This window comes from Fulmarus glacialis, unplaced genomic scaffold, assembly GCF_000690835.1.
Source record: "Fulmarus glacialis isolate BGI_N327 unplaced genomic scaffold, ASM69083v1 scaffold6478, whole genome shotgun sequence".
NCBI lineage: Eukaryota > Metazoa > Chordata > Aves > Procellariiformes > Procellariidae > Fulmarus > Fulmarus glacialis.
The window spans coordinates 14,093-36,160 of record NW_009227489.1 but is presented as its reverse complement, the minus strand read 5'-3'; the positions used below and the strand labels follow the sequence as shown (position 1 = coordinate 36,160).

Below are 22,068 nucleotides of genomic sequence, written 5' to 3'. Positions count from 1 at the left end.
TGAAAACAGAAGGAAAAGATTTCCAGTGAAGATGCCAGATTACACCTGGGCTAGTTTATAAGCTCTGTCAGATGCAGGACAAAGACCTTAACTGCAGGGATGCATTAATTTTTTTTTTTTTTTAAATTTTTAATATACTAGCAGTGTAACAATAAGATTTTGCCTGCAAATTAAAAAGGATTTTAAAATGTGTATTACAAATTCTTTTATTCTCAACAGTACAGGACAACTAACAAATACACATTTCTTCTATCTTTTCATCAGTTTAAGGAATGATGTTTAACACTGCATCCTTACTGCTATTTCCTCTTTATTTGTAAGCTACAGTAATAAACATTCTCCTATTTCACATTCCTTAACAGCTATATATAATTATTTTTAAAAGAGTTTGAAGATGGAGAGTTAAAATATTTTGACATTAATGTATACTTCCAACACAAATCCCACTGCCAGGTATTAAAATTTAGAAGTGTCATAAAAAAGGAAAAAATACTTCCCAAAATTAAGAAAAATCAGAAGATTTTTCCCCAAAACTTTGCCACAGCAGTCTTCCAGGCTAGATATAACTGTATTTGAAATATTACTTCTAATGAAAGAAAAACAAAAAATTACCTGATAGCACTCTCCTTTCAGATTGTCTAAGACATCTCCGCATGTTTTACGCATGTATTTTTTACACCCGTCGATCACCATTTGGTCAATGTTTGAAGCTAGTTAAGGCATTCTACATTCCAGAAATAATACAGGTAACAGTTCCTACTTCTTCACAAATAAATTCTCAAAAAGGTGACATTCACAAAAGAATAGTAAGATGTGTATCTTGGTATCTATATTGCAATAGCCTCCAGATTCAGTTAGAGGTTTAGGAAGTTCTTATTTTTGTTTCTAACCAGTACTTCTGGTACCTTAGGTTACCATTACTGTGAAAGCTTGAAATGTGAACAACAGGATGGTGTATTTAAAAACCCCATAAAGCTAAACTAGGTTAAGACTTTAACCTACATTTTTAAAACAATTATTTTTAGTTTCTAGCAAAGGGATCCCAAAACCCAGGATGATCAACATTTCATATGGCTAAAAGTGATTTACATTACAAACTATTCGAACTACAGAATGTTGAAAACTTGATTTGTATCGGTATTTTTAAGACAGGGCAAGAGTTGGTCATTCTGCCACGAACACCATTCACCAAGTCCTGACACTCCTATTGATTAAACTTTTTTGCTTCTAGGGATTATTTTTTTATAGCTTTCTTTAGAAAAACAGAAGAACCCAAGAAGGCAGAACTCAGCCTTGACAGACCTGTCTTCTCTTATCAGAGAAGACATCAGTCTGATGACAGAAGTGTTCCTTTCCAGTTCTATGTAAATTGCTACTCAACAGTTATAGTATGGATTTGGAACTTCAAAGCATGTGCTACATAATGATGCACAAATATGTAGTGACTGGGTCTCTCTAAGCTGACAAAAAGAAATTTCGTTTTAGACCCTATCTCCTCACTCAAAGCAGGATCTGATAGTTAATTGTGCTCAATGCTAAGACATCAGCAGAAAACACAGGCTGAAAAATGTTGAAACGAAACAAATGATCAGTCATTTATCAAAGGATATCTCTACCATAGTAACCATCTTTGGCTTCAGTTTGACTATCTCATATAGTATACCTCCATCACCACCTCCTAGGATTAGTACTTCTTTCCCAGTGTAGTCTTCCTTTCCACTGCCCATTATGGCTTGAGTATATGCCAGGTCACTCTCTGCCAGATCTGAATGGAAGGAAGAGAAAGAGTTAAACAGAAACATTGCATCTTTGATTCTTCTCATTAATTAGTATTAATTTGGTATTAATCCAAAGGTGATATAATACAGACCAAAGCAAGAGCATCTACAGAAACAACCTAGCTCTCAGAGACAGTCCAGGTAACAGGAGGCTGATGATTTACCAAAGCTAATGAGATCCTGCTCAGAAACCCACACAGGATTTCTCTAGTTCTCAATGCAAACCCAGCAATGGCTACCTCAGCATTAGGAAGTACTGTGTGCCAAGAGAAGCAAAGTTGTAGAGCAAAACTGTCAGTACTTGGGACTTGATGTCCACACTTGATACTTCAGTCGGTTTTTACCTCAGACTAGTGCTGCAGGAGACAAATCAGGAGATTTTTGAAAGCACACTCTGGACCCCAACTAAAAAGAGCAACTTAGATGCACCCCAGTGGTTCCCTGCACAGAAGCATAAGTATGACCATTAACACCTAACTGCTGAAGGGCCCTGACGCATGCCTTCTGCTGACTTGTTCACCATTAGCTTCAAAGCAGGCAATAACATTCCTAAACTGTAATAACAGATCTGAGCCACAAGGGCAAAGCTTTGTGCAGCAGCACATCATGGCATTTCCTATCATTCTGCCTGGCAATCAGCACTTCGCTTATAAATGCACAATAAAGAAATGACACAAAGTATTTTAAAATCCCATGGAAGGTAAATAAGTAATGGAATACTTCCCTTTCTATGAGGCACATTGTGACACCATTCAAAGAAAACCTCATCTCCATATGAAACTCTAATGAAAATTTCTGGCTAGAAGTATGGAACACCTAATTTGGTGATTTCAAATACAATTCTAACTGAATTAGAAAATACCTTGTTAATGAATTCAATAACAACACTTTTCAGCTGCCATCTGCACAGAAGTCCCCCTGACAGCTACAGAAAGCTAATTGAATGGTTAGAGGTATTTCTGGTGATTTGAAAAAGCTATAGTCAAATTTCTTAATTACTCTGCCCTTAGACTGAAATTAGGTATTCTATCCCTAGACAGCAACATCCTTTATTTACCTCAGTCAGTACTTTTCAATGTAAGTACTGAGAGATTTTTACAAAGCATACCCCTTAATGCCTAGATTTTCTAGCAAACAGCACTTATCCAGCTTAAAAGAACAGTAGCCCATTTTCTCTCAAGTTCACTTTCAAAAATAAAGAGATCAGCAGGCACAGAGTACCACATATAAAGACCCTCCCATAAAGGTTGGGTCACTCTTCTGATTAATGTGGGCTTCAACTGAGCATTTTGAAGAAGGCAGAGTCAAAAGATGTTCACCAACAAAGCAGCTAAATGGTTTAAGATACAGCTGTGCTGTATCTCACCAAGCAGGTAATTCCCTTAGAGAATCAAGGGAGCTGCAGGATTATCCCCACACACACCCACCAGCTCCTACTTCTTCGTATTTCTTTAGAATTCCACTGCATTTTGAAGACCAACAAAGTAGCTTGTTTTACTCTCAAAGAGAAGCCCTCAAAAGGTTGGACTTGCAACAAACAGGTAAAGGCTCATATGAAAGAAAGGAGTAGAGTGAGCTCTGCTAGAGAACACACTGACTTCTATTCTTCCGTGTCACCTTCCACAGCAAAAGACAATGACTTTGGAAAAAGAAGAAATTTTTTTTGTACTCTAGATTTTACATTGGTCAGCCTTTCTGATTAAAATACTTTACATACAGGAACAGATATATGCATACATGTATATATGTAGCTTCCAGCATCAGAACCATGACCCTTAGTAATCTGCCAGAACTGTGCTGTAGCAAGATCAAAAACAACACTCCCTACAATTTCACACAAAAGATCCTCAAAAGAGATGATACTTACTAACATCTCCGCTGAGGATAAGAATATTCCCAAACTGTTTTGAATGCAGAATTTTAATATTCTGAAAAGGTGAATCTTCATCATAAACAACTTCATCTATGTCGTACTCCACCAGGCGCCCATCAGCTGTAGGCCAGTATCTGTCAATGACACCTCCTCTCAAAATGGCTGGCAATCTAGAAAGAAATAAGAAAAAAGGTTACAAAACACTTGAGAATCTTTTTTTAAAAAAATTCCCTCTAAACATCCTGTGGATTCACCATAATAAATAAAAAATATTTACGAGAGGCATCTAAGAAAACACTCAACAAATATAAGAAACCTATCAGCCATGTTAAATATACACAACTTGCTAAGGCACAGATGAAATATAAATGGTTCTTCACATACAACTTCTACAATGTGCACATGAATCCATCTCTACCCTAAGGGAGGGGATTTACATAATATACCAGCCTCTGCAGAAGAATCGGCTCATGACTAGAAATGGATACAATACAAAAGCAGAATACAGACAAAAAACCATGACAAAACCTCTTCCCACCTTCAGCTCAGCTAAGAATGCCTTTTGAGATTAGTAGATCTCGCCCTTCTAAAGTTGTACTGAGAGACATTTTAAATACATACACAAACACAGAAAGTGAACTATTATAGTGTTTCAAACTGAGCCAGGTCACCCTGCAGTGTTATAAACACAATCCTTGATATCAGCTGACAGTTTGCATTTCTTTTTAAATGTGGTTCAAGCATCTGCATATATTGTTTTGTTGGGGGGTTTTTGGTGGTTTTTTTAATTCCATATAGAAATATCTTGGTTCAAATCAGTATTTCACCTGTAAAGACAAACTATATTTGAAATGGCAGTGAATGATCAAAATGATTGCATTCCATTTTAAGCAAAATGTGCAGGCAGAGTTCATCAGATTTCCCACACACACTTCAGAGAGTTAAGGGGTTTTTTTCCAGAGGAGGGTGTAGCAGAAGACCAGACATAGACAAGCTTCTTCTAAATGCACTAGTGATTCTCAATGAACATTTCAGAAATACTTTCTACCCTCAGTGAGCCGCAAGATGGCAGCACACGGTGAGAGCAAGAGCATCTATTTATTACGTCAAGAAAACAAAAAGACACAAACAACTTTTCCAGAAGCATTAATTCTAGTGGAGCTGCATGTGTCAAGCTAACACCAGAAGGGTGCAAAGCAAATTTAAAAAAAAAGAAAAAATTTGAGGCATGTCTGACAAGATCGATGCCAGATCCACTGTTCTAATGAGGTTCATCTTCCTATACTAAGGTAACCAATTAATCTAGATCACTTCAGGCAGACTTTTTCCTGACCCATTTTTAACAAGTTCCTATCATAGGGATTCCACAAACTCCCAATATCATATTTCAGTATTAAAATACCCTCAAAGAGAGAGCTTCTCCCCCATACAAACGTACACAAGGTATCTACATTTGCACACCGTGTGCCAGGTGAGGCTTTACCAGAACAAGACAAAGCAAGATAACTACCTCTGTGTTTTACATACAACTGTTAAACACAAAAAACAATATTCAAGGTATAACATCACTTTTCAAATCACTACCACTTTACTCGTGGTCTCATATAGCCTTCAGGTTATTTTCTGCTATAGCACTGCTTAGCTGTTTTCCCATTTTTGTAGTTTACTCCTTGCTTTATTGAATCTTGTTGATTTTACACTGCTTTTTACTTTTCTTAAACAATTTCCATTTCTGACTACGTTCTTTAAAGCATCCGGTACACCTTCCAAGCAAGCGCATGCCTGCGGTAAGTGCTCCCTGGCTTTCAGGTGCCAGTCACTGCCAGACAGCCGCCAGGAAGACACCAACATGAGCTGTGTCCTTCCAGACCCTTGGGGAACTCCAGCGTGCACGCTGTTTCAGCAGCAGGCAACAAACCACAATTAACATCCCTACATTTAAATATATAACCTTGTATTTAAGTAAACCAAAGTGACAGAAGGCTTGCAAAGCCTCCCTCCTTCAGTTATCAGTTATATTAAAATTTGCTATGAAACATTTCTACCTTCTTGGCAGGGCCCTAAGCACACAAGTTCCCACGGGGTTCTTGCCACATGTGCCCAAGGCCAGCACCACAAGATGCAGCAGGGGCAGAGCTGCGAGAGAAAGAGCTGCAGGAAACCTTGTTGGGGGCAAGGCCTCCTCCATGGGCTTGAACTTCATTTTAGCTCCAGCCCTCACCCCTGGTCCCTGCCCAAGCTACACTGCAGCTCTGCCCGTGCGTGCCCAAGTCTTTCGCCGATCCTCGACCCGCAGCTTGGTCTCGGAGCTGCCTCAGCCAGCAGTCTGCCAACAGCCCAGGCTGGCAGTCACAGGGCTGGGGCTGACCCTGGTCACCACCACCAGCCCTGCTCAGCTTGTCCACAAGCTGTGGGATGTGGCTCGGAGAGTACAGTTCATGCCCTGGCCTATCCCCCTGCCACCCTTGGTTCCCCAGCCCTTCCAGAGCAGTCTGCTCTTGCTTCCTGGTTGCATTTTCTCCCTCCATTTCATGCAACCATTGCAGCAAATTAAAGAAATAATCCTTGCCCCAAGTAACTATACTGAAGATGAAGCTTAACAAAGTGACAAACCTCACAGTATTTTCAGTTCTGTAATAAAAAAATTTAAAATATTGGGGAAAACACACATGCATAAATTCATACTCCAGGCTATTCATCACAGTACAGCAAAGCATGATTTTCTTATTATCTTTAGCAACTATGCAGACAAGCCACATACAGAAGTAGATGTATGAACTTACCGTTTCACCCTTTTTATATTACCATGAAACAATTCTTTCATTCTTTCTTCTACTTTGTTTAGAAGCTGAAAAAATAGCAAACAAGAGAGGTGGAATTTATAGGTAACCACTTAATGTAAAATATCTGCTAAATTAGGCTACTTGGAAGGCAATAAAAAGTAGCACCTGCACTGAAAAGCTTTGAAGTGTAACATTAGAAGCCTATGAGTAACTAGCTGGTCACCTTAGCCTCATTACTAGCAAGAATGTGCATATTGTAGCAGCTGTCATCACTGTGTTTAGCTGTCCTCCAGGATAACATAGCCAGACCTTTCAGGCACAGCCAAAGAGGGAACACAAGAACCCTGTAAGGTTTCATCCCTGCCAAATCAGTGGCCTATTCCCCTGCAATATCCAATTTCTGGAGCCTTCATATTGGGGAAGATGAAATTATTTTTCTCCATGGGGAAGAAGTTTGAGTATAGAGGCTCCCCAACTCTCATGCTAGAGAAGGAAAAAAGTCATACACTAATACACCAGGTTGCGGGTTGAGCATCACTTCACCCTCACTGCCCTGGGTGCCTGAAGAGACCCGAGCCCTGACCAAGGCTGCTATGTCTTTACAACTTTTACAGGAAAGAACATCTAACACAGGACATGCAAAAGAGAGAGAGAGTGTGTGTGTGCGCGCGTGTGCGCACTCATATGTGTATGCAACTACAATAGATGTTATTACTCCTCTTAATCTGTAAGCATTCAGGTTTGAACTAACTTTGATATTTAAAAATCTTTTACCAAGATATACTTTGATAGACCTGAAGAAAAGAGGCTCCCATGCAGTTTGACAAGTCTAGTAAGATAAGCATCACTCATACCTGATCGACTTCCTCTCTTCCTTTCGTATGGTCATTGTAGCTCTGCAGATCCACCAACACTAATCCATGAGGGTGAATTCTCAAATTGGCAAAACTACAAAATAAAGAGAGAGACAGTGATGACAATTTTATTATCAAAAATCAGAGTGAGTGAGGAAAGAAAGTCTGAAATTAGTTATATGAAATTCAGAATGCACGTTTCTTTTTCCAGCCGCCTGTAACTGTTGGCAGTGGCAGCTCTGGTCTTCCCCTGCAAGTCACTAAGCAGCAAACAGAAAATTGCAAGAGCATGCCAGTCACTACATAACTAATAAAATCAGCAGGCAGCAAGGCAGTGAAACAGGGTGTTTAAACCAGAACAACTATGGTACAAGGGGAAAATATATTGCCTATTAGTCTCAGCTTTTTAAATAAGGACTGCTTGAACAGGTATGTTGTGTTGGTTTTGTTTTTTAATTGAAATCAAGCCTCAAGAAAACAGCTGGACACTTTCCTTCCCCTACATCTTTCTTCTCACTTCTTGGGGGTTTTTGTTGGGTTTTTTGTTTGTTTGGGGTTTTTTTGGTTTTGTTTTTTTGTGTGTGTGTTTTTTGTTTTGGGGTTTGTTTTTTTTTTTTAAACTTTATAGCAACTATTCACAGAGACAGTGTTCACATTCAAAGCTGAATAAAAATTTGTAAGTGAGAAACAGTAAGTGTCCTGGAGCAAACCACGGCTTTGACTGGCAAAGAAATTACAGCAGCAAACTCCTTGATGAATACAGATGCAAGACAGACAAGACTCCTACTGTATATTGTACTTATTACAGGAGCATTTAAAGACCAAAGAGCAAGGCTTCACCATGCTAGGTGTTGGGTAGACAAATAGAGGACCTTCAAGGACCTTTGCAACAAACAAAACCAAAGATAAGGACTATGGGGAAGGACACAAGAAAATAAAAAGAGTAGCAGAGGCAATATCCTTTCCATACTGGGGAGGGGAAAAGACAAAAAGAAACAGAAAGGCTACAAGTGGATTATGTAAAGGAAGGGAGGGGAAGCATACACTGAAAGAAGAGGACAGAGGAGGGGATGGGAACAGGAACAGCTGAGCAAAGAAAGAAGGGCATTCAGGGATGGAAGTTCATTAGTACAACACAGAGAAACCCCAGGTAAAGCTATATACAGTTCTCTGAATGCCCCTTTCTTTGCTTGTCTGCTCTTATCACCCCACTCAGCCTCAAAGGCAAAACACAAACCAACTCTTGTTAAGACAAAAAGTTTAGGTGACCTTCCATCTCCCCACCACTCCCACCTTTTTTTGTCCCCTCCAGAGCTCTTTTCCTAAACTGTCAGCCTCAATATGAAGACCACCTCTCCCATGGTGGTATGAACTTTGGCCAGCAAACACCCTTAGCTGCAGTCAGAGAGAAAATCCTGAATATTCTGTAAGTATTATCTGAAGATTATAATTTTTGGTAACTGTAAAATGATCAAATGATGAAACTGACTGATATGATTCAAGAATAAAAATGCTCTTGCTGGTTTTGGACAGCAGTGATCTGAGACTACAATGCATTTACAGTTGACAGAGAAACCAGTGTGTCACCCACTTCTCTTCAAAAGATGAGCCTTCAGGGCTCGGGCTTTCCTGAAGACTTTATGCACAGGTCTTGCCTTCAGGAGGAAAGACATTTCTACACAATGTGCACATGCCCACCATGTTTCCCCCTCCCAAGGACCTGCAGATTGTCACAGCCTTTTAGCAAGCCTCCCTACATCTCAGCAATTGCCCACCAGGTGTCCTCCTGACACGTGTTTTTGATTAGGGACCATAAAACATCTGTAGTCCCAATGGCCATTAAGCAAAACCACAGAATAGCCTTAAAATATGCATTCCACCCCACACCAGGAAATTACGCCTGCATAAAATAAAACACACTATTTTACCCTGATGAAAGGATGAACAGAACATGTTCAAGGAGTAAACAAAGATGCTTTTTTCTTTTTTTTTTTTTAAACTACCAGATAGAGTGCTACCACTTAAGACACAAGGTTTATGAGCTAATTAGAAGAATAAGAGTGTTTTCAGTATTGAAGACATTTCTAAGGCAGCTTTTTGCTTGTCTCATACACGCTATATAAGAAAGCGTTTAGGGAGAACCAGCAAACTCACTCTCTACTGTACTCCTGCCAAAACCAAAGCAAAGCAGAGGAAGCTATTCTGAACTTCAGCAGGTAAACACTTTAGCTGCATGTTTTAGGATGCTGTGCCCCACTTGCTGGCGACTGACACAGTTCAGTGCTTTTGATATGTGGGCCACTTCATACTTTGCACAACATCTTACAGCTTAGTTGATGTTCCCATCAGTACCACTAAGACACAAGTAGGATCATTAAACAATAAAAAAAAGAGAGGGCAGGACACTCACACTCTTCCTCCCCCGCTGCCCCAGTCTCTATAGGGCTTCAGAGTTTTTAAACACTTCTCTGTGAACTTACAACCCCTTGAACCAAAGGGACTCAAATTATTTGCCTGCTTCTCCTAGAGTCTCTTGGTACTCAGCATAGAGGGAACAGCTACTGCAAAGGACAGCTCTGGAGAAAACCCTACCAGGATTCTGTTCGTATGACTTTCATGTCAGCAGGGGTTCATTTTCTAATAATGTGCCTAACATGAGAGGAAAAAAATAGTCAGGCATAAGTATAAGAACAAACAGGTTTAATTGCAAGACTCCAGGAGATAATTTTTTTTTTAAAGGAGAGAAAGACTAAAGAGCAGAGCTCACTAGATTGAACTACTGGTCATTCCAGCAGGTTTTGGATGAAACCATTCACAGTGAAAAGGGACATTTCTGGTGAAGTCCATAGACCTGCTCCAGGCTCTCAGAGCTGTGGCACTATAGACAGAAATGAGTATTTGCAGTTCATTAGATAGTGCTGTTAAGTTCTCTGAAATCTGGCACAGTGCCAGAAATATCTGCACTGTTAGAAGAACTTTTTATCAGTTTATTCCCATATTCCAGGGGTTGCTATTGACATAAATAAGCAACAGATTGATTGTCCCATGACTTGAGTTCTCTAAATTCCTTTCCTACAAGAATCACATAGCTGTCATAAGATTTGACAGCTGACATTGTCTTCACTTGCCCGCATGTGACTGCATGAAATACTTCCTCAGTAGGGGATGTTACTGCCTTTGCTTCAGGGTCTTTTTTTGGGTAGGAAGCAAGGAAAGGCAGAGAGGAGGGTTGCTCTGAAAAGCACAACCACACAACTTCAGACTTATAACTGATACGATAGCATTAGAATACAGAGACAGTAACACTGCAGAACATCATCCATTCTGTCAAATTGTTACCTCTACAGGAGTAGCAGGGTCCTGACACCTGGGGCAGGGGGGAGAGAGATGGTAGGCACCAGGCTGGAGCAGTGTAGTGGGACAAAAATTCAAGTTCTGAGTGTCTGGGTGATAATCTCAGACAGTTAATTTATGGTAAACAACCTTGAACTAAATTCAAAATTCTCAAAGAAGCCAATACAGATCCGGGTTGGTTATACCTTGGTTAAAAGTCACCTGGTTGAAAGCAAACAACCAAAATAAGCTAAAATGCTTGTAAAGATTTAAACACACAGTAAACAGTACAAGTGTACATTCAGAAAAGCAACCAGTCTAGCAGCATTAAGGCAATAGCAGCAGGCCAAGGCCGAACCCACAAAAGACTTACTAGCTTCAATCAGCAGAGAGCAAAGGCTATGCTGGCTTTTGTTACTTTACACTTGTCTGCTTGGCAGAATGCATGTGAATGCAGGTTTTCAGGAGTAGCAGCTCTTAATATTTGGAGGAGGGTTTTTAAGAACCATGATAATACAGTTTCTATTTTCTACCTATGAAAATATAGCAAAGATTACTTTACAATCCAAATGAGGGGAAAAAACCTGAAAAATGAAGTTTTCTTCAAAAGGCTCCCCTCCTGCATCTTGTCTTCCTGAAAAATTTTAATTCCTGTTTTCAAAATAAAACATCTGACACACCTTTGGTGTATGCTCGTATGCACTTTCATAAAAGCAGGGAGAAAAAAAGCTCAGTGAGGAGGGATGCTCTCCCTTCCATTAGGCAACAAAATCTCCATGTGAAAAGCAGCCACCACTGTAACAAGGCCCCACTTGTTGCTGCACCTGCAGACCTGTCACCTCTTCTAGGGCAGTACTCAACCTTTTGTGCTTGCATGCAAACCAGTCTCAACTACAGAATCAATTCTACTGAGTGCAGCATCTTGTCTTGAGTGCTGCATCTTGCCACCTGAACAACAGGGATTTATTTCTTAACATCTGATGTTCCCAATTGCACAAATCAAAAAGTAACTGTTTGACACCGAGAAAAGCTTTGGACAAGCATCTTCCTTAAAAAGAAAGAGAAGCAGGGAGGTCAACACATTCTAAATCAAAACGTGTATCCTACCTTAGTTACTTGTACTGAGGAGTAAGAAACATTGTAACCCCACATGTTTGAGAAAAGATTTCCCACCACCACCATGCCCAGAGAATGGATAGGCAGACAGGTACCTACAAACCCCTCTTCACCCATCAAAGATTTTACCTGCTGACAGACTAACTTTGAGTCACAACAGAATAGATAAAATAGTTCAAGTATTTTAAAAATAGCTTGCCAATAAAAGCATCACCTGTCAAATTACTCATAATGAGGGAGGAAATGAAAACTTGCTTACACTAGGAAATCCCCCCCCCAAAAAAATCACGACATTGTTTCAATAAAGCATACTCTTCTTTTTAAAGTGCTCTTCATCTTAATTACAGAGTACTTAAGGGACCTTAAGGAATAAAGCAACCACAGTTTTTCACTACACCATTATTCCTATTCTCTTTTTACAAAATAAGGAAGTTACACCAATGAAATCTACCACAGTTCTAAACTGTTTCCGACTCCTAGCAACTGCTTCCAATTCTTCAGCCCATTTTTGCACTCTGGGTAACTCCATAAATGAACTACAACATTTTAGCCTGAAACAAAGAGCTGAGGAATGTTCACCTTGCTCCTTTTAAAATATGCTGACTAGCATATAGATAATGTTAGCAAAAGACTAACACAGAAAAGAAAAAAGTAAAAACACTCACCCCTCCCTTCATGGTGTTAACATTCATCATCATCCCAGTGACATACAAACCAACTTCAACTAGGTAAACCTTGCACTGTTGTGAACAGTGAAGTCAAATGCCAGTAGGATTACACTTCTCTAAACAAGAATTCAGACACAGAACAGAAGCTAAAAATGGACGTGCGTATAGGGGAGGTCAAAGCTTTTCTAAAAGACAGTCTTCTACTGTAGAAAAAGGTGTAGAAACTCTAAGTTTCAGGTTTTGTGGTTTTTTAAAGAACTTTCAGGTAGAACATGACAGAAGAGGGAGCATGGATGCACAAACAACAAGAAAACCCCTGGTAGCTGTACACAGTATGTAACAGGAAAGTACTTGCTCACAAGCAATGATGCTATTAAAATATAGTATTAATTGGGAAGATACTCAACAATTTCCAAAGATTAGCTTTAATGATTTTCTCCTTATCCTAGACTTACTTAATAACTTTTTTAATCTGTTAAGAAATACCAGGTCCTATGACTCTGTACAAAGTACCATATGCATTTAATGAGATAAAGACTTTGTATTCCTAACATTTTTAACTGTCCATTCTAAGCTAGAGTAAGTGACACTTCAGTAGAAGCATGCTGCTTAAGATGACCCTGAAAACATTCTGGAAGTGATCTGAAAACACACAGCTCAGGAAAACAAGACTGCTGGGGCCCCAAAACTCAGAGGCAGAGCTCCTCTCCTGCATGTGCTACTGTTCCCCAACCAGCATTTGGGCAAAGGGGCTGGCAAAGCAGATAAGTGTACCCATCCCCACCACTACAGACAGGGACTTGAATGGCTCTAGCAAGCCATTTCCTGCCCAGCTCTCGAGCCTTGTGTTGACAACCCCATTACTAAATGTTTTCAGCTGAACTTCCCTCAATTAGGTCCTTTGTCAGAGTAAATCACAAAGCAAATGGACCAGGTGGAGTTGCCACATGTGACTTTTGCTGGCTTAGCTTCAGACAAAGGAGAACAGGGATCTGTTGCTTTGGTAATGACAACAGGAAAGCACAGCTTAATCCCCAAATCAGCTCCAATTCGTTTAACAACCACAGCCCTCCACGGGGCTGTTCACATGGTAGCTTTGTCAGAGACAAAGTTTTGTCAACAGCAGTGCCCAGAATGCAACAACCTGTAGGACGGGCACCCTGCAGGCTACAGGGGTTATCTCTGCAGACTTTGGAGTGCAGACACTGCTTAGCAACATATTACTATCTCATCTCAAACATTTTTTTCCTGGGATTAGTACCCAGCTTCTTAAAGCAGCTGCGCATCTTCAGTCACCTTTGGCTGGTTAAAAAAGTGTTTGTGTATGTGCATACTCACAAAACCCCTACTCACATACAGCACTAACTCATACATCTTTCATCCTGGGGAACTTTTATACCCAGTAACACCCAGCCACCCCTACAGGAAACTGCTCCTGACATACCTACTCTCTATCACAATTTTTTTTTCTGCTTTTCACTACAAACTACTTCATTTCCAGAAGTACAGTTTTGCAGGGAAGGAAGAAGAAAGTCTGCATGCCCTGGCTGATTTCTTCCTAGTTGTGTCAGATACTTTTTTTAATTAGCATAAAAATCTTATGATATTTTAGGTCTCTAAAATAAAATGCAGACACAAAATTGCTAGTATTAAAATAAAGCCTATTTAATTAGTATCAAATCCTCTGTATGTTTACCAGTTCCTTCTTATTACTCATGAAGTGTTTTTTTCTGGTTTGCAGGTTTAACTGTCCAGTCTATTGGTTTTTACATGTTTACACCCTTATTTGTTTCAATTAACTGAAACTACATCAACTGACATTAGAGAAATATGCTATTTAAGGCTGCCTTAAAAAAGTATGTGCAGTTTAAGTGATCTGAAAACTCAAGAAAACAAAACTGCTGAAGTTCCAAAACTTGCAGAAAGTTCTGCACATGCTACTGTGTTTAATGGGGCTGGCAAAGCACAGCAAAGTACTTTAACCGACACCACTACAGACAGTAAGTTGTCCAGCTAAAGTGAGTAATTTCCAGGGAAGATAAATCCAGTATACACTGGAGTTCAGATGGCAATGAATATACCAAGAGAAAGCAATAACCATTCTTCATTAATTTACATTTAACACTTCACAGGAAAAACAGCCACTTGCAAAGTGAACAATCTCCTCTTAATAATCAGCTCTTCCATGCACTCTTGTTCTTCATTCTTCAGTTTTGAGGCAGTATCACAAACTGCAATTCCTTATTGTGATTAGGAATGCTCTCCTGGATAGCTTCCCTTCCCTTAGAGGCTCAACTATTCCCAGACCTCTATGACATTAGAACTTTGAGAACTTATTTCATAAGGATTAAGAGTCTTCATTAGCAAATGTAATTTTGAACTGACAACACTCATACTTAATTTAACATTAAGCTCACAACAGTTATTTAATATTAAAACCAAGTCAACTAAAACTTCGACAGTTAACATTTCTGTTGGGGAGTCCATTCACAGTTGGATTAGTGAGGCAGACAATGAAGCACGGTACACACGGGGGAACAAGGAAAGCAAGGCTGCAGCACCTGCATGTTTAGAGGGAGATGGGGAGACTTCCACACCTGACCAATAAAAACCAACATGTCAAATGAAAGTGACAGAGGAAGTCAATCAGCCTACAGAAATCAGGAAAGGCAAAAAATGGTGCTGCAGTAGTAGAGAGCCTGTTCGTGTCTTACTTGGATGCCTCAGTATTTAGAGCATCTTTAAGTCCACATTTTTTCCTGAAACCCAGTATTATCTATGATATTTCTCACAGAGTTGAAAAGATGAACAGCACTAGTCTAAGAGATGTCTAGCATATGATGCTATTAAACAGCTGAGAACTTGACTAAACTTGTTGCATTCAGCCTGGAGGGCTCAAGGAGCTGAACACCCCCTGAGGACCAGCAAGCCACATCCATGCTTACACCGCTTAGTGGCTCCCATGGTATTCCTGTGACCTCAAGACAGTGAGGTTTCTCCCTCAACTCACCAACTGCCATATCAAAGCATCCGAAGTGACGCTTTCTGCTGCAGTCACCAAGGAAGTAATTTACCTCATCAAGCTGACCATATGCATTGCATGCCCTGGAGCACGGCATGAGGGTTGTATGTGAGAAAAGTAAGGCTACTTGATTACTTGACACAACTGTGTGAGAGCAGAAGCAGCCCAAACTGTGCAGCCTCACTGACACTGCCTTTTGGGAGAGGACTCTGGAACAAACCACCCCCAAGACCCTGCCAGCTGACAAACTGTTGATGTAGCCCTAAAGAAGAAATCCAGGAAGCAAGCTGGCAGTCTGCAGCAGTATAGGCATCTAAGGGATCACCCTTGCTCCCCAGCTCTTTTACTTAGACCAGTAAACAGTGGCAAGAGGTATGTAGAACCAAGACCCAACATAACAGGCCCTCCCTTCTTTTCCTGCAGCAAGACCACTAGGCCCACCTCCCCATCTTCATCTTCTCACAGCAGCAAGAATACTGTGAACTATCCTCTGGTGCAAAGGCTGAAGTTATATTTAGCAGCATAGTGAAAAGCTGGATGATTTAAAGTGTCATGGTGTTGGAAAGCACAAGAACAACAACAGTAAAACACACAGGAAAGAACCCATTTAGAAATCAGTATGAATGCTCAGCAATTGCTGAAGCTCATCTACTACACACAGCTTTCAGGAAACAGCATCCTGTTCTCCCCAATTCCCCCTACCATGCTATCTACTTGAGTTCTGAAAAGCATCAAAAAAACCTGACTGGAGGTAGATTTTATTTATTCATAGTTCTCCAATACATTGAATTCCCAAGCCTATACTCAGAGCAACAAGGATATCCCTACAGGGGCTCTGCTTTACCATGGAAACTAGCCACTTGACCAACTTTCTTCTGTTACCACAAGCGCACTGTACACCAGTACACTGGTTTGTCTTTCCCATGAATTCCTCCCCACCTCTCCTACACACATCAACATTTACATCCCCTTTTTCCCCACTTCAAACATTCATTAGTATTATACTCTAGCATTTGAGGAAGACAGTGGAATTTCCAGCAACAAGTATTTTCAGCTGACAGTGTATTAAGAAAAATCAGGTTAGATACTTGAAAATTCAGAGTTTTATAAGGACATTACTCAGAGATGCTTCTAGACATCAGTAGTTATCTCCTGGAAAAGTTATACAACAGAAGACTGTTTTCTAAAAAGTTCCTGGAACATGTCAAAAGACAGGTAATTTAACTCTGGAAACTGCTCCTTTAGAAGGGGCAGTCTTCTTAAGGGGAACAATCAGATGAGATTACAAAGGGGAAAGCCAGTTTGAGAATTCATATTTCATGTCACTTTCAAACTCAAGGCAATGCAGGAAAGCAAAATGAGGCTATGTAATCAAAGAGAGCCAACCTTTAAACCTTTTAAGCCCTTTTTACCTTTAGATATTTTACCTTTTAATTGTTCAGTTTATGTATCCCTGATATTATCTTTTTAGGAGAACTAAATACAAGCTTAACCCAATACAGAGGAATGATAGCACCAGAGTAGTAAATTACCAACTTAGCTATCTTTTCACTGACCTCAGAAACAAAAGTTTATCCAGAAGTGGAATCTTGATCAAATTATTCAGGAAGAATATGAAACCATATAACTAAAGACAGAATAAGAAAGACTGTACAGAAATGAGACAAGTAACAGGTTTTTCTAGGCACATCAAATATAAAAAACAAATAAATTTAATCAGAAAAAGCCAGTGTCACATTTGAAAAGCTATCTGAAATATACTAAGAACTTCATGGAGGATGACTGGGAAAGATTATAAACATAGGACTAGACTCCTGCCAGCTTACTTGTTACCTTAAGTCAGGCCCCAAGTTTACTAATGTAGTTGGTCTACACTACTTTTATGTATAATACATATAGACCTGTACATACAAATATGTTCACACACAGTAAACATACAGAGACAAACTCCAGCAGGCAACACACTCGCTTAGGATCCGATTTTCCTTCTAGAGATATTGGTGTTCTCTCTCATTACAGAGAGAGCTTAAAAATCCTTAGGCAATTCTCATGTTAGGAGTATGGCCAAATGAGCTACTTAACAGGATACCCAGGAGGAGAAGACAGCCAACAAATTAAAGCTTATTTAGCTTAACTCCAATCTTGAAGACGACTGAAGTAAGTAGAGATTTCAAAAAGAACAAAAGCAGTGACTGCCACAATGGATGTCAAGAACAAATAATTGAATAACTGGAATCAATGAAGTGCAATAAAATAGTAGCAGTTACTAATAAATAGGCCAGATAAACATATACTGTAATTAACTAACCCTGACACTGTAAAGCAGCTTCAGGAAATAAAGTGAATGTGATTTTGCTTACCAGTTTATCCCAGCACATTCTGCTTATGCAGGTGTCACTGATGACACCAACCACCTTTGTCATGCTGTTAGTTACTTCAGTAGGTGCTTGAGAATTTGAAGTGTATAATAAAGTGTTTAAAATGACATACAACAAGACAGTGACAGAAAGTTTTCATGATTCACATGCTAAGGTTAGACTTGAACATATTTAGACATTCAGTTGTCAGAAGAATTACAAATACATTTAACTGACTTGAGCTTTCCTGCATCTGGAAAGACTAGCCCTGAAACCAAGACACCATGCAATGTTACTGCATCAATACAGCCCAGACTGACCAATTCAACTGTCTTGATATCCAAACTGCAAGACGACATAGACAAGGTTATCAACAGTATTCTGCTTTATTTTAGTTGCTTCATACACAAGGCTGGTAAAAGAATAGTTTGCCTTTCCCCAGAAGGAGATCCAATACAGCAAGAAATAAATATCTGTAAGGGAGGACAGAGGGGACATCATCTATACGAAGAAAAAGAAAATCTACTCACCTGCCATTTTTTTTTATGTAGGTTGCTAAATAACCGTGGTCTTCCCAGTTATGAACTGTTTCTGTCATTCCCTGCTCCTGAAAAATGGGCTGTAGAGCTTTAAGAACGGCATTGCAATCAGCTGCAAGATTAAGAGAAAAAAAATAATCAATAAGAATTTTCCACTCAAGTCACTTCTGCCTTTTTTTAAAAGCTGAACAGTTTTTGCTGGCAGCCTGGAGTATTTAGTCTTTGAGTTCCATCTGAACAACAGCTTTCATATACCTTCTCCCCTCCTCCCACTCCACTCCCAGAGATATTCCTCAGTGTAAGGGGATCCAAACAATTTTCTTTTAAATCAGTTTTTACCCCTGAGCAAAAGTGTTTATCTACAATGGATGTAATAAGAGTACTTTTATTATGGCTACTATTAGTCACCTATTGTATAACAATCCAGGCAAATCCTTACTCATGTAATTACTTTTTAAATCACCTGAAAACTCACAAACAATCCCAGAAAGAAACCACTGCACTGTCAAGAAACTTAGTAGTTTCCTTGTCCTACAGCTCAACATTTTTTCAAAGGCATTGAAAACTAGACAGAGCAAAATATCCTATCCACTCTGCCATACAGAAACATCCTTTTCCTAACATCCAGGACAGAGCAGGCCCCCAGTTGAAATCTTCATGATGCTACGGAAAAGACCTCTAACTCAGAAGAACACACACAAATTCACTTAGAAATAACTGAAGTTACTCTGATAATTATCTTCAAAAGCAAGCTGATGATTTGTCCATAAAGGTATTTCTTCAGTCAGAATGTGCTGATTTCAGAAGCCTCAGGTTTGCTGTACACATTAGTTTTGTGTTGTTTTGTTTTTTTTTAAATCTTCATTACAACTACTTTGGACATTCCATTCAAACAAGTGTCTCAAAAACAAGTTGCAAGTTTTGTCAGTTGATTTTGGAATTGGCAAGGCAAGTTAGTGGAGGATTCTAGTAAAGCTGCACCTACCAGAACAGGAACAAAACTGGAAAGACTGTCATACCAGTAAGTGTCAGTGAGAAGACCTAACAAAATATTAATCTACAGGCTGTCCTAGTCAGGCAAGTATCATTTTTGCTTCATAAACAGAAAACTAAGCCACTACAATCATGCAGTATGTCAATAATGTCAGGATTTAGAGTCTCTATCAGAGAAATCACCTGGCACAGCCACATTATGGAGGCATGGTTTATAACCAAATGCTTCAACACTGACACATTGTTCCCCCTGCCCTGACTTATTAAAGCGTTATTCCCAAGGTAATTATTTTGTTTTACTCCCTGCCCCCAAATGCGTATACCTTGGAAACCAGTAAGTGTAGCCTGCAGATGTAATTAGCAATAGTTTCCAGGATGTTACTGATTTGTACAAGCTTCAAACAAATGAACAAAAAACCTATACTAAGCAAATCACAAAGTTCAGTTCATGTATTATCTCTACACAACTCCACAGTAGACTAAGCTGAAAACCTGATTACTTGAAACCTATGTTTGCCCATCTGTAAAGCCTGGTCTCAATTATCCCTGTATGTTTTAACCAGACAGACTGAAATAACAGATAAGCATTTACTTTAATATTCCTCAACACAAAGTCAAAAGCAAGCCAATTCCCCAATATCTTGCCAAGGATATTTATTAGAAGTGGAAAGGCCCTGTTACTTACTGCTCATACTATCTGATCTTGAATGCATGTTCTGAGATAAATATTTACTTTTCACCTTCTACACCTCACTCTAACTCCCCATGTTGCAAATTATGGGGAAATAGAACCAAAGAACAATAAGTTCTGCTGGCCAACAGTGAATGATTTAACTGCTGGCCCCTTCTCAGTCAGGAGCACCATTAGTGATTTTTACCCTCATTGATGAAACACCCCACACACAGTCCACTACCACCATGAAGCTTTTTTCCTTCCCTACCCTCCTGTCAAAACCTGCATCATTTGTACCAGTTAAGTTTTTATACTTCCTATCCAGCATCGGTCAGGTACCACCATTGCACATGCAGTAATTAAGACAGAGTACACAGTTTATCTGTCCAGTAACCATGGTTATAGTAGTAATAAGTGGCCCAACAATCAAGCCATTTGGGATATAAAAAGCATAAAAGAAATAGGGCCATTATTAGAGCTACAGTTCTTAAACTGTTTCCACTCTCTGCAGCTTTGCACTGGGAAGGGGACTTTACACTGCTCACTTCAAACTTGCAGCTTCCGGCATGCATCGGCACTCTTTTGGGGGGAAGATAGGAGCAGCTGCTCCAAAGCCAGTACATTCACAAAGATTTTTTGTCACTTCAGACATGTGGTCCCCTCTTCTTGCTTGGTATTTGCTTCCTTGCCCCCTCTCCCTCATCTTTTGCAAAACCCATGCTCATTTCCTTCCCTTACTTATTTCTCATGTCACCACCACAAAAACATTAAACAAGAACTCAGTTTAATAATGCACACCATATCCTTCCAGGCCAGCAAATTAGCATGAAACCCAAACTGAACTCGTATGCAACTAACCCCCAGACCACTTCTCTTTTGCAGCTCCTGCAAGATATTGAAGTAGTAAGATGGAGAACAGACTCTGGAAGAACTGAAGTGCTCATACCACTTTTAGCCTATCTGCTTTCAACAGCTTCAAGGATTCCTGCTAGGTGCATCTTGGCAGAGACTGCAGGACAAATCATCACTGATATTTTTCTGCTCCACGAACATACTAATCCCTCACAAGCTGCTCATCATTCAGCAGCAGATTTCTTTGCTAAGCAGCCAGGCACAAGCTTGATTGAGTTCTTCCTATTATGCGATTAACTTTAGGAAATTAAAACAACAACATGCTCTTTCATCAGGTCTCCTTTTGGTTATACCACACAAGATTTGCCTTGGAGGGTTAATTAATTCTCCAAAGTTGGAGATTCCTTTTTAAAATGTTTGAGGCATCAGTGGTTGCTTGAAGGCATCAGGAAGTTTCAGCAATCTCACAGTCTCTTGCCCAAATCCACTTGCCACCACCTCACTCCAAGCTCAGATATGCTATATCAAGCATTGATAAGCGAAAACGACAATGGTGATTAGAACAGTAGGAACACCTTTGAATCTACATCAAAATGTTAATTCAAGTAGTCATTTCTTTTTTTTTTTTGCTATTCAGGAACAAAGGAAAAACTCTGGTTACCAGGCACAAAATACTGTTCTAAGTATTTGACAATTATTTGCCAGAAGGAATGAAAAGGCCCAGAGTTTCAACTCTAGAGAACAGAAAAAAAACACTGCATAAGATTTGAGAGACACATTTTTCAAGAGAGTTAATGCCCATTTAAGCCAGACAGTTTTGCAATCCCAGCACACTTGAAGAGATGATTTGCAGCAGTTGCAGACGTTCCTCTGAAATTTTAACAGTGAAGAAGCCATTATTTGACAGTGATCTGTGAACATGAGCACAGCTCAAAGTCCAGAGTTACTGTAAGCATCCAGTCTGGCCTCATGTATAACACTAGCTAGTCCCACCCAGATACTCCAACACTGAGCTCGGCAATCTGCTATTGAGCCAGACTATCTCTAAAAATATTCTGGTTTAAGACCTCCTCATACCAGAGGATTGACAAAATCTTAGTAAGCTACAGGAACAGATTAGCTATCATTTGAAAATATTCACCCCATTTCTGACTTCAAATTTTTCTTACCCCGATTTTGAATCATTTCCTCTAGCATGTGAGAAAGTAATATAAACCAAAACAATAG

The 22,068-nt window shown here is 39.6% G+C and overlaps 1 protein-coding gene across 1 annotated transcript in view; it reads right to left on the bottom strand.

The window, feature by feature from the left end:
• Nucleotides 1-18,442, bottom strand: part of SMS (spermine synthase) — a gene marked incomplete at its 3' end in the record, with an annotated part of 21,059 nt that extends 2,617 nt beyond the window's left edge. Inside the window, 6 exon segments of the mRNA XM_009583151.1 lie at nucleotides 613-702; nucleotides 1,611-1,765; nucleotides 3,646-3,821; nucleotides 6,435-6,499; nucleotides 7,289-7,382; nucleotides 18,315-18,442. Coding sequence (XP_009581446.1) covers nucleotides 613-702; nucleotides 1,611-1,765; nucleotides 3,646-3,821; nucleotides 6,435-6,499; nucleotides 7,289-7,382; nucleotides 18,315-18,382 — 648 coding nt within the window.
• Between the last annotated feature and the right edge of the window lie 3,626 nt (nucleotides 18,443-22,068).